This window comes from Carassius auratus, chromosome 40 (assembly GCF_003368295.1).
Source record: "Carassius auratus strain Wakin chromosome 40, ASM336829v1, whole genome shotgun sequence".
NCBI lineage: Eukaryota > Metazoa > Chordata > Actinopteri > Cypriniformes > Cyprinidae > Carassius > Carassius auratus.
This window is the reverse complement of record NC_039282.1, coordinates 9,181,819-9,194,541: the sequence shown is the minus strand read 5'-3', so window position 1 is coordinate 9,194,541 and position 12,723 is coordinate 9,181,819. Positions and strand designations below refer to the sequence as shown.

At 34.0% G+C, this 12,723-nt stretch overlaps 1 protein-coding gene across 2 annotated transcripts; it reads left to right on the top strand.

Moving 5' to 3' along the window:
* The first annotated feature begins 2,446 nt into the window (after positions 1-2,446).
* Positions 2,447-10,868, top strand: LOC113058506 (multidrug and toxin extrusion protein 1-like). Of its 2 annotated transcripts, none has more exons than XM_026226457.1 (17): positions 2,447-2,701; positions 2,930-3,031; positions 3,290-3,358; positions 3,630-3,778; positions 5,758-5,800; positions 5,940-5,984; positions 6,239-6,336; positions 7,047-7,144; positions 7,239-7,352; positions 7,664-7,731; positions 8,461-8,569; positions 8,668-8,743; positions 8,828-8,897; positions 9,446-9,578; positions 9,874-9,968; positions 10,329-10,403; positions 10,480-10,868. In XM_026226457.1, the coding sequence occupies exons 1-17, from the start codon at positions 2,561-2,563 to the stop codon at positions 10,750-10,752; spliced, it is 1,758 nt and encodes a 585-aa protein (XP_026082242.1). In that variant the 5' UTR covers positions 2,447-2,560; the 3' UTR covers positions 10,753-10,868. The 2 variants fall into 2 exon arrangements, with proteins under 2 accessions (XP_026082242.1, XP_026082243.1); XM_026226458.1 differs by having other exon boundaries at positions 2,560-2,701; positions 2,917-3,031.
* The last annotated feature ends 1,855 nt before the right edge of the window (positions 10,869-12,723 follow it).

Genomic DNA, 12,723 nt, shown 5'->3' with positions numbered 1-12,723 from the left:
TGCACAGGACTCAAATATTTTCTTATAATAGCTTATACTATGGGTTCAGCTATTAAAATAGTTAAATGTTTTATGTAATGGAAAAATTATTATATTTTGTTTATTTTTTTTTTATGAAGTAAATTTTTCTAAATGTTTGTAGCATTTTTTGTAGCATTTTTTTTTACAGCCAGTGGCAGACAGTGAATTGATCATAGCCTGTATGTTTGATCAGTTTAGTCTCCTCAGATGATCATGACTTGCCTAAAATCTATTGATATAAAACATTTCAAGCATGTTGTGTTTAATGTTTAATGTTTAACCTAGACGTTTGTGTGGAGAGTTAAATCTGAAGCGTGCTATGCAGGCATGGAGGAGCCAGCGCAATCACTTTGCATTTTAATCTAATAGTGGAAACAATTTAATACACAGTCATACATTTTGCTCATAAAGGTAAGAGTAATTCCTCATTCTAAACTGTAAAGGGGCTAGTTTTATTTGTGTGCACTCATACAATATCAACAAAATGTTGTGCTTTTATAAAATAAAGAAAACAAACGCTTTCTGCTGTCTGGTGTTTGAACAGGAGCACTTCACAATGATGAACCTAAACTTAGCGAATTGCCTCACAGACCTGATAAAAGAATAATTAAAATAGAAAGCTTTAAATTACTAACCTACTTTAAAACGAAAATAGAAACTCTTTCATTATGTAATCTTCATTATGTAACATTATGTAAAGGCCAAAAAGGAAATGGTGAGTGATTTTTTTCGTCACGATAATTGATATCTAAAGTATAAAAATAAGGAAAAGCCTGAAACAGGCCCGAGTTTTATTTTATTATTCCGTACAATTAAAAAGTAAAACACAAATTAAAATGGCATAAACAGCATAGGCTATGTAAAACTTTTGTCCTATAATTGTATAGCTGCTTTTTCTGATTTTTCATGTTGCTCTGTTATGAATACATTAACATGTAAAGGATTTGCTGAAATGCAATTCTGTGATATGTGAATCATTTATCAGCCCCCCTATATTGGATGCAATATAGTAGTATATTGCATCCAATATATACACATCCACATTTTTCTCAACTGTTTACTTTCACTTAAGACATAACCAACAGTTTTTTTTTTTTTTTTTATCATAATTTCCAAGACGGGTGTTTTGACATATTTTATATGTATTTGTCGGTACAAAAGCAAAAGGAGGCAAATTCGGTGTTCAAGCCCTAAACACCAGAACACTGTGGGTGCTGAATTGGTCCCTTTCACATCCTTTTCTGTTTGTTTAAACAACTGCGATTTGTATTTGTTCATTCAGGTGCAGGAGGAACTTTGAGGAAACTTCGCAAAGGAGAGCTCGGTTCACTGTTGCTATTTGTGAGACATAGCGCTCTGCGTGCGCACGAACACAGTGCACGGGAAACCATCTACTCAGTTGAGCTTTTTTCACGTCTTGTGTTTGAATGCTTTAACCCATGCACCCCCATGTTTTTATATATAGATGTGAAAGTGCACTATTCAAACTTAAATTATTATATTTCATGGACACTTTGGAATATAGACCTAAGGTTGGATTTTTTAATGAAACAATCTATAGTTTATTGCATAAGTGGAACCATTTCAAAATATTAAAGTATCAAAAAGTTAAAGAAGTTTAAATTTACTGTTAAGAAAATGTACTGTACCATTTTCATTTTATTTTACATAAAATAAATATTTTTCAAAATATTTTTGAATCCAAAATTGCTATAAAATGAAAGTCTTATATCTAAATAAGTTATGTTACAAATTTGAAGTTGTTATTAAAGAAATTGAGGTTCCTGAAAGATTTTATTTAGGGCATTATACCACAAATAGCAACTGGGTTTCATCAAAACTCCATTGAACTTTTGATTCTAAAAGACCATAATACATTTTGTAATATGACAGCTGACTCTACCCACTAAAGTACCATTTCCATGGTAACACAATGTATGATTTCAAGATGGGTTTCACAGGATGAATTTTGAGGATTTAAGTTTTCAAATGATATGTTATCTCATCTATAACTAACATATATAACATTTATCAAGTTAAAAAAAGACAACAAAAAAAGAACGCCAACAGGCCCACCGGTGGGCCAGTGGCACTTAAGAGGTTAAATTTTTTGAATGTTTAAATTGGCAAGTGGAAAGGTTTAAAAACACGTTAAAATGATAAGCTTTTGTGACGATATGCAGCAGTGGCCTGTCACCTGTACTGATCGTCTTTTTAGGCTGGCCTCAGCCAGATGGTTCTGTTTTTGGAGGGAGTAAAAGTTGCTTTTACTTAATAGAAATCCTGAAGGAAAAAATATTCCTCAAATTCCCATCTTGTAACCATTCTCAAGAAGTAAAGGTCTCTATTGTACTTAGGTCAGCTGGTTGCAGATTTCAACACTTCCACTCATAGAAGTATTGAGAGAGGCTTCACCTAATCAGTAAGCTTTTAAGATGGTGTAACTTTGCCACATTGACCTGTTAGCAGCACAGCTGCAGCAGCGGGACCGTCCCCTGCCGTGTCTCTGGCTTCACTGCAGATCAGGTCTAAGGAGATCATGGATGTTTCAAATACAAGGACTGAAGCTTTATCAATGGAGCCTAGTTCCAAGCTTTTTTGCTGTGGATCCGTGAGACGTTGCATCCCTCTAGTATATAGACAGGAGCTTTACCACATCCTGCGCATGACTGGACCCCTGGTATGAACTCAGCTTCTTTCTCACATTTACATTCATATATGAACATCAATATAAAATATGTATTCATATTGTAAACTTTGGAAGTTTTATATTAATATCAACTCAAGTGGCAAATAATGAATCTGCAAACCAGAAGGGCAAAGAGCTGTCACTATTTCCTCCATATACTGTAGCTCATTGCTCTCAAATACTTCTCATCCACTAAGAATTCTCAGGTTGTCATTCCAGGTTGCTTCGCGCATTCTGAATTATCTCCTACCATTTGTCATAACAATGTTTTGCGGTCGCCTGGGAAACAGTGTGCTCGCTGGTTATGGAATGGCCTCAGCTGTGAGTTTATTTCACTCTGCTTATTGTTTCTCTGGAGTATTACATATTGTTTGTTTTGTGGTATAAAAAATAATAATAATATATATATATATATATATATATTTAAGGCAAATAAGGCAAATGTTGGCACAGTATTGTAAAAGTTCAGCCATCAGGGGGTTTGAGCTTATCTTAAGCCTTTGTTTTTGAAGCTTGTGTATTGAAGTAGTTCAGAGGACGAATGAGAAGTAGCTGATGCTTGTTATTCTGATTTATCAGACAATAAACATAACAACTGCAGCTACAGGTGGAGGTCTTGCACTGGCTGCTGACACCCTTATCTCTCAGGTATGAAAATATGTATGGATATAAAGTGAGTCCAATAGCCTGAGACCATAACAGAGAGCTAAGATTCATAATTTAAGTTAAACCTCAACTGAATTAGGAGAAGAAGAAAAAAGTTAAATAAAGAATTGGACCCCTCTGGATCTCCTACAATGAAATATGAAATACATAACGTTCTGCTGAAATTCAGAATTTTTTACCATATGGGACATTTTAGGAATACAGTATAAATTTCAAGTGTTGTGTCTGAGTTCTGGCTTCATGTCCTTGTCAGACCTTTGGTGGGAAGAATCTGCACCGTGTTGGCATGATCTTGCAGAGAAGTGTCCTGATCCTCCTGCTCTTCTGTTTGCCCTGTTGGGCTCTGCTCATTAACACCCAGCCCCTCCTCCTTCTGCTAGGTCAAGATCCAGAGGTGGCCAGGTGATTCACTGCAAAAAATAAAAAAATAATGAATTAAAATATTTTTGTCTTCTTGTTCATTAGATTATATAATTGCATGTAATACAAACCCATTTCCAAAAAGTTGGTACACTGTACAAATTGTGAGTAAAAAGTAATTAAATAATTTACAAATCTCATAAACCTATATTTGATTTACAATAGAATATAGATAACATATCAAATGTTGAAAGTGAAACCTTTTTAAATGTCATGCCAAATATTGGCTCATTTTGGATTTCATGAGAGCTACACATTCCAAAAAAGTTGGGACAGGTAGCAATAAGAGACTGGAAAAGTTAAATGTACTTATAAGGAACAGCTGGAGGACCAATTTGCAACTTAAAGTATTACTGTATGTAGGTCAATTGGCGACATGATTGGGTATAAAAAGAGCCTCTCAGAGTGTCTCTCAGAAGTCAAGATGGGCAGAGGATCACCAATTCCCCCAATGCTAGGGCGAAAAATAGTGGAGGAATATCAGAAAGGAGTTTCTCAGAGAAAAATTGCAAAGTGTTTGAAGTTATCATCATTTACAGTGCATAATATCATGCAAAGATTCAGAGAATCTGGAACAATCTCTGTTCGTAAGGGTCAAGGCCGGAAAACCATCCTGGATGCCCGTGATCTTCGGGCCCTTAGACTGCCCTGCATTACATACAGGAATGCTACTGTAATGGAAATCACAACATGGGCTCAGTAATACTTCCAGAAAACATTGTTGGTGAACACAATCCACTGTTCCATTCACCATTGTCGGCTAAAACTCTATAGGTCAAAAAAGAAGCCATATCTAAACATGATCCAGAAGCACAGGCGTTTTCTCTGGGCCAAGGCTCATTTAAAATGGACTGTGGTAAAGTGGAAAACTGTTCTGTGGTGAGATTAATCAAAATTTGAAGTTCTTTTTGGAAAACTGGGACGCCATGTCATCCGGACTAAAGAGGACAAGGACACTCCAAGTTGTTATCAGCGCTCAGTTCAGAGCCTGCATCTCTGATGTTATGGGGTTGCATGAGTGCGTGTGGCATGGGCATCTTACACATCTGGAAAGGCACCATCAATGCTGAAAGGTATTAATCAAGTTCTAGAACTACATATGCTCCCATCCAGATGTCGTCTCTTTCAGGGAAAACCTTACAATGCCAGACTACAAACTGCATAAATTACAACATCATGGCTGCGTAGAAGAAGGATCCGAGTACTGAAAGGGCCAGCATGCAGTCCAGATCTTTTACCAATAGAAAACATTTGGCGCATCATAAAGAGGAAGATGCAACATAGAAGACCTAAGACAGATGAGCAACTAGAAGCCTGTATTAGACAAGAATGGAACAACATTGTGACCCATACTCAGAATTCGTGCTTTGCATTTAACCCATCCACACAGTGCACACACACAGCAGTGAACACACACCTGTAGCAGTGAGCAGTCATTTATGCTGCGGTGCCCGGGGAACAGTTGGGGGTTTGGTGCCTTGCTCTAGGGCACCTAAGTCGTGGTATTGCTGGCCCGAAACTCGAACCCACAACCCTAGGGTTAGGAGTCAAACTCTCTAGGCCACGACTTCCCACAAAGGAAGACCCCTGTTTTAGAATGAATAAATAATCTTGACTAGAACCAAAAAAAGAGCAATATTTATTCATGGTAGTGTAAAGTTATAGATCCCCAAGGATTGAACAAAAAAGATAGTGTCTGATAATGACAGTCCTCCCTATCTCCAGCAAACATATTTTGCAATGCTCCTTCCTAAATAAATGTTGACAATGTTGTTAAATGAGGCATTATATTGTGCACAGACACACATTCTAATAATCAATTTAGATGCAAGCCAAGATGGAAATGGAACTGCACAGCAGATTTGCTTTGCTGAATGATAACTCTATTCTAAGCTCTATTTTTTAAATCATTTATGGTGCCTTGTCCTCTATATCAAAGTTACAAATGTGCTTCTTTTCAGAATAGCACAACTCTATGTGGTTTGTTACCTGCCAGCAGTTCCAGTGAGTTATAAAAAATAGCATATTTTTCCTCTTACCATCACAGACACATAATTTACATGATATAGCTTGAAATATGATACATATATACACACCCCGTCTTCAACCAGCAGAGTTTTCCATTATCTCTCTTTTCACACAGGCTATGTTTTTGCATCAGCTGCAAGTAGCCTATCTCCAAAACCAGGTATGCAATCTTTTTTTGTCAGATAAGCACCTTAGCTGAGCTCTTCAAAAGCATTGTTGCATGCAAGATCTTAAGACCTGTATCACAATCAGCCTCCAACTGTTAGAGTATGATCTTTATTGGCTGAGATTTTCTCGCTGCATGATATAGTGTGACTTATAAATGTGGCTTCATACGTGTCACTCAATGTAATGTCACAGCAGTGACTGTAGATCCAAAGGATGCTTTAACAGTGACCGGTTTTGGGCCTGTAGGGAGTGATTCTGCCTCAGATGTATGCAGCCATTGCAGCCAACATTGCAAATGTGTTGACAAACTACATCCTTCTGAACTGGTTGGACCTTGGGTTATAGTAAGTTTGAAGGACTGTCACTCATTTACATACAATGCTGTTGTTTTAGTAATTTACTAATTCTACTAATTACAATTCACTGAATCATTAATCAACCAATTATTTCTGAAATGTTGATGAGTGAGTCATTGCTTCATTTACTTAAGTGATTAGTTCAAAACACTGATTCATTCATTCATTCATTTATTCATTCAGCGAAACGCAATTAATTTGTCTTGCTCAGATATCCGCGACATGAAAAATCATGCTTTGGTTAGTCATAAAGTAGCTAATATTTATGAGATGAAGCCAAAATTCTTACCTTAAAAGTTTTGATTGTAGAATTTGAAATTATGACTTTAAATGATGATATAAGTCAAAACCTCACAAATAAAAATAACCAAATATATATTTTTATCTCATATTTACGATGATATTCTCAACCTAGTATGTCACAATTTCAATTTCATTATTCATTATTCTTCTGTGACCTAAGTGTAATTTTCGTAAGTGGCGGATTTTAGGCTTCCATATGAAACTGATCATATTGTGTCTGTAAGTTGTTCATACACTATTTATCCTATATAGGGTTGCAAGAAAATCATAATCATGCTGTGATATTATTATTATTGTTATAACAACTACACTTATTTTAGTTTGAATCCATACAAGGACATTACAACTACTGTATCAGTTTTACAGTTATGTATTTTCTGTATTTTGTATTTCAGTGGATCTGCTGCTGCCAACACCATATCTCAGCTCTATATTTGTGTTTTCCTCTATTTATATATTCGTTGGAAGAAGCTCCATGTTGAAACATGGGGAGGTGAGCTAACTAGCTAGTTAAACTTGCCGATAAACTTCACGACAATGTTTAATAAATGGATAATAAATGTGAAATCTTTCTCTTTCCTCCACAGGCTGGTCGTGTGACTCTCTGCAGGAGTGGGATGGATATATGAAACTGGCCATCCCCAGCACCATGATGCTTTGCTTTGAGTGGTGGATTTATGAGGTTGGAGGATTCTTAGCAGGTGCTTTCTAAAGACTAAAGTCAAAAACAAACCTTTGTTTTAATACTCGGAAACCACTGGCTATAAAATGGAATTGAGTTATGCATTTTATTAGGCCTAGTCATGAAGAATGGCCTCCAATTAAAATATCTGTTTGGATGTAGTGCTTAATGTGGTTTAAGGTTATTAATTTTAGCCTCAGATGGTTTTTCATGCAGGATTGCTTCCGGACAAAAGAAAATGCTTGTGTAAAAGCTTTAACAAAGAAGAGACCACTTTAATGTAACATTATTATACTGTCAAATGCATTCCCTTATATCCGTCTCTTTCAGGCATGCTAGGGGAACTGGATCTGGCAGCTCAACATGCAGTCATTATGCTGGCTTTTATAAACTACATGGTAATTTAAGCCGGAATATTTACCCAATTATAAAGTTCCTGCAGGAATATAACAGATGCTCCCTTTTCCCACTATGTCCCTGGTCAAACAATGATTTGCCTGATGCATTACCAGATAAATAAAGTATATGAAATTTATTAGAGAACTGATTAATAATGAACAGGTTTACACACATGGTTAAAAAGTTTTGGGGGCCAGCAAGATTTGATTTATTTATTAATAATCTTTTTTATTATTATTATTATTTATTTATTTATATAAATTGATGCTTTTGATTAGCACAGAGATATTAAATGGACAAAAAGTGACAGTTACAATTTTTTTTATATTTCTGTTTTAAATAAATGCTGTTATTTTGAACCTTCTACTTATCAAAGAATCATAACTGCATAATTGCTTTCAGAATTGATAATAATAAGAAAAGTTTATTGAGAATCAAAACAATAGAATGTTTTCTGAAGACTCATGTGACACTGAAGACTGGAGTAATGGCTGCTGAAGTGTAAAATTAACTTTACCATCACAGGAATAAATGACATATATATATATATATATATATATATATATATATATATATATATATATATATATATATATATATATATATATATATATATATATATATAATACTGTATTTTTTAAAATCAAATAAATGAGTCCTTGGTGACCATAAGAGACCTCTTTCAAAACATAAAAAAAAAAATTAAATTTATGTATTTTCCATGACAGTTTCCATTAGGGATTCAAGGTGCAGCGTGTGTGCGTGTGGGTAATGCACTTGGAGCTGGAGATACAGCTGGAGCAATTCGCACCTGCAAGGTGTCCCTCATCTGCACAGGTTTACACACAGTCATATTCTTTTGAGGCACATTCATCTTTCATTGTCTGTTTGTGTCCGACATGTCATATTTCTTTTCCTTTATCATTTGGATGCAGCTGCCTTGGCAATTTTGCAAGGTCTTGTACTTGCATCGACAAAAACTGTGATTGGTTTCTTATTTACATCAGACGGGTAAGTATTTGTTTTACAAATCAGACCTGCAGTAGAGATGTTCTTTAAACAGTACTGTACTAATGATTGTGTCTTATTTTGTAGGCATATTGTGGTGCTCGTCTCCAAACTCTTAAACGTCTATTGTGTGCTTCAGTTCTTTGATGGTCTTGTTGTGAGTACTTTACATTGCTGTTACTTTTTTCAGAAGAATTGCCAAGTGATTTTTTTATGCATGGTTTTAGAGGGCTGTCTTTTCCAAATGCTTTTTTTTTTTTTTTCTTAAAATCATTATGTTTGTTTTACAGTTAAAAAAGTATAATGATTACAAAGTTTTAATTAAAACAAGATTAAAATAAAATATTATTTCAGTCTTTCTACCTAAAAACATAATGTTTAATTCAATGTGTTACTTGCCATTTGTGAAATTTGCTAGTTAAAATTTATTTATAGAAAAAAAAAAAAATCATAATATATACAGCAAGTCAGCAAACAAATCATATATAATGGATAATGGAGAACATATTTTGAATGTAAAGATAATTTTCTCACCCTATTGGTAAATTATTTTAACAATTTCAATAATTTTAACAACTTAGTTGCCAGTGGAGTAAAAAAAAAAATATGTATTAAAGTTTTGCTCCTCGGGTAAACACTTGAGATAAAAGCATATGTATGTGCATAAATGTAAATGTCTAAATGTATGTTTATTCTCTCCTCAAGTGTGTCAGCATGGGTATTCTGTTGGGTTCAGGGCAGCAGAAGATAGCAGCTGTAGCTAATTTCTTTGGCTATTACTGCATTGGACTTCCACTTGGCACCTCTCTCATGTTTGCTGCGAAATTAGACGTTGTTGGTTTGTCTTCCTCCATTTTTTTATACTGTGATCTTATTAACAATTCAAAGAAATGTTCACTCATTGTACTTATTGATATTCTGTGACCTTGTCATGCTCTCTCACCATGTTAGCATCTGGTTTCTAAATCATAATTTCATTAGGTTGAAGAACATAGAGAACATCAGTTGGACACAGTACTGATCCCTGGGGAATTGCATTAATGCATCTGGAGCACCCAGAGCAGCATTCATTAAAACAATTCTGTAATAAGATAACAGCTGTCCTACAGCAATGTCCTCTCTTGCTTTCACAGGCTTTTGGCTGGGACTTCTCATCTGTGTATGTGTGCAGTCCAGTTTTTTCATTGCAGTCATTTTTAAGCTCAACTGGGACAGAGTGACCAAAGAGGTATATCTTTAAAAATGTGGTAAATGTTTAAAAACATTTAGTCAAAAATAATTGCAATTCACAGTCCATTTTACTTCCATAAATTTTAAGTGAAACATATTCAGTGAGGAAAAAATGTAGGATGAGACTTGATTATGCTTATCATGATCAGATTATGAAAAGAGACTTTTACATACTAAAAAGGAGCCAGATTGAATGTGAGTTTGATAAAACAATGTCTACTGTAGCTTGCACTACAGTAGCTTACAGTTATTTCCTTTCAGAAATGCAAGTGCAATTTCAAACAAAATCAAGCTTTTAATTAATATCTGTTCCCATCAACTATATGACATGATGTATGGCACATCCATAACATTTCAGGCAGTGGAAAGGGCTGGAAAGAGTCAAATGTCTCCAGTGTCAACTCCGCATAGTCTCACAGCGAGGCACGGAGAGGTACGTCTGTTGACTTTTACTGTGTTAACACAAAACATTTCTGAAAACTGAGCTTTGATGTCTTGTCTGCTCTCAGAATGGGGATGAGTACATGACCATGAACTTGAATGATCAGGACGAGGAGCCACACGCGGAGGAAAAGCCTGCAGTTCTGCTATCTACCGCTCAGCTGATCCTCAGGAGGGGTCTGACCAGCCTCGCAGCTCTTCTCATCCTAGCTGCGGGGATAGCTGTCCATCTCACTGTGCCTTTACCTGAAGTGTCTTATGCCCTCACAGCAAATACTACTTTGGACTCAAACTTTACTACTCCTTCATCTCTCATCCATTCAACTTCAATCTCAATCTGAAAACAAGAGGCTAGAGCTGTAGCTGTTCATACGTATATGCCAGGTGTTTTATGTTTCACCATTATCTAGAAAGTAAATTTTTCCAAAATTAACACACACACACACACACACACACACACACATATATATATATATATATATATATATATATATATACATACATACATATATTATTACAATTTAAAATAATTGTTTTTAAATGTATTATACTTTAAATTATCATTTATTTCTGTGATGCAAAGCTGAATTTTTAGGATCATTATCACATGATCCTTTAGAAATCATTCTAATATGATGAGGTTGGAAACAGTTCTGCTGCTTAATATTTTTTCAGAACATGTGATACTTTTTTAGGATACTTTGATGAATAAAAAGTAAAAAAAAAAAAAAAAAAAACTATGTTTTTAAAATATACAAATATTTTGTAATAACAATATACACTACTGGTCAGTAATTTGGGGTCAGTAATTTTTTTTCTTTATTTCTTTTTTTTTTTTTTATAAAATCAATACTTTTATTCATCAAGGATGTGTTAAATTGATCAAAAGTGATAGTAAAGAAAATATATTATTAGAATATATATTATTAGATTTTTTTTTTGAATAAATGCAGTTCTTTTTAACCTTTTATTCATCAAATATATTAGGCAGAAGAACTGTTTCCAACACTCATAATAAATCAGAATATTTGAATGATTTCTAAATGATCATGTGATAGACTGGATGTTACATGTGACACTGAAGGCTGGAGTAATGATGCTGAAAATTCAGCTTTGCATCACAGGAATAAATTATTATTTTTAAAGTATATTCAAATAGAAAACTATTATTTTAAGTTCTAATAATATGTCACAATATTACAGTTTTTTCTGTATTTTGGATCAAATAAATGCAGGCTTGATGAGCAGAAGAAACTTCTTTCAAAAACATTAAAAATAGTAATGTTTCCAAACTTTTGGTCTGTACTGTATATACATATCTTTGAGAAACAAAAAAAAAAGAAAATATATTTGGTTTTAAGAATATTTAGTTTTAACAAGATAAAACACTGATTAAGAAAATAACATTTTAACCTGCAAGATTGCTTTTGTTTTGTTCTGTTCTGATTTTTTTTTAAATTTTTTTTTTTATTGTAAATATTTGCAGCGATTATTAATGTTTTAGACTCTCATGTTTGACTGAGATTGTTTGGGAACAACATTGATAGCATAATCCATTAAATTTTTACCTCTTCCCCAGGGATTCATAGGGCAGAAAGTCATTTTTATGGTCACCTTGAATGAATGGTCCCATCTGCTGACCATGTTCTGCAGTTATCAGAAAGGAAAATGCAACAATCCTTAGAAACATTTTAGGGATTTGTACCTTCTTTTTATTTTACTCGCGTCCTCTGACACATTAAGCCTTACATGCTAGAATTTGTGAAACATGCAAAATACTAAAAAAGCACAATACAAACATTTTTCCATGTATTTTTAAACATCTTAGGATTGCATAACATACACAAATACAATTACAAAGTTATCAATCATGAGCAGTCTTTAAATCATATTTTATATAATCAGGCATTCCTGATTTGATTTGTTTTGATTTTAAATAATAATAATAATTAAAAAAGATAAATGAAAATGCTAAAACAGATGTTCCAATGTTCATTAATCCTTAGCATAAATCCTTAATATTTAAACATAATTGAAAAAGAAATAAAAGGAGACAGATTGGTGTATGCACAATATTTATTTGGCAAATTATAGAATTAAAAAAAAAATAAAACTACTTTGAAATTTGTCACTCAGCACGCATCTGCAATATTTAGATTCATGAGTCCAGCTTTGTAGAAACTCAGAGCAGCTGTTACAACATAATTTAGCTTTTTCTCTCTTCTTCTTTGTTTTCCTTATTCTTTTTCTTGAAATCTTGCCAGATCTTTCCCTGAGGAGGAAGGGAAGACATGTTAATGTTTGCTTCTCTC

Bases quoted from the DNA above. Each gene is read 5' to 3' on its own strand.
- LOC113058506 (XM_026226457.1), top strand. From the start codon at position 2,561: ATGGATGTTTCAAATACAAGGACTGAAGCTTTATCAATGGAGCCTAGT. The intron at 8,898-9,445 runs GTGAGTACTTTA...TCTCTCCTCAAG, and splicing joins AGTTCTTTGATGGTCTTGTT to TGTGTCAGCATGGGTATTCT. The intron at 9,579-9,873 runs GTTTGTCTTCCT...TTGCTTTCACAG, and splicing joins TGCGAAATTAGACGTTGTTG to GCTTTTGGCTGGGACTTCTC.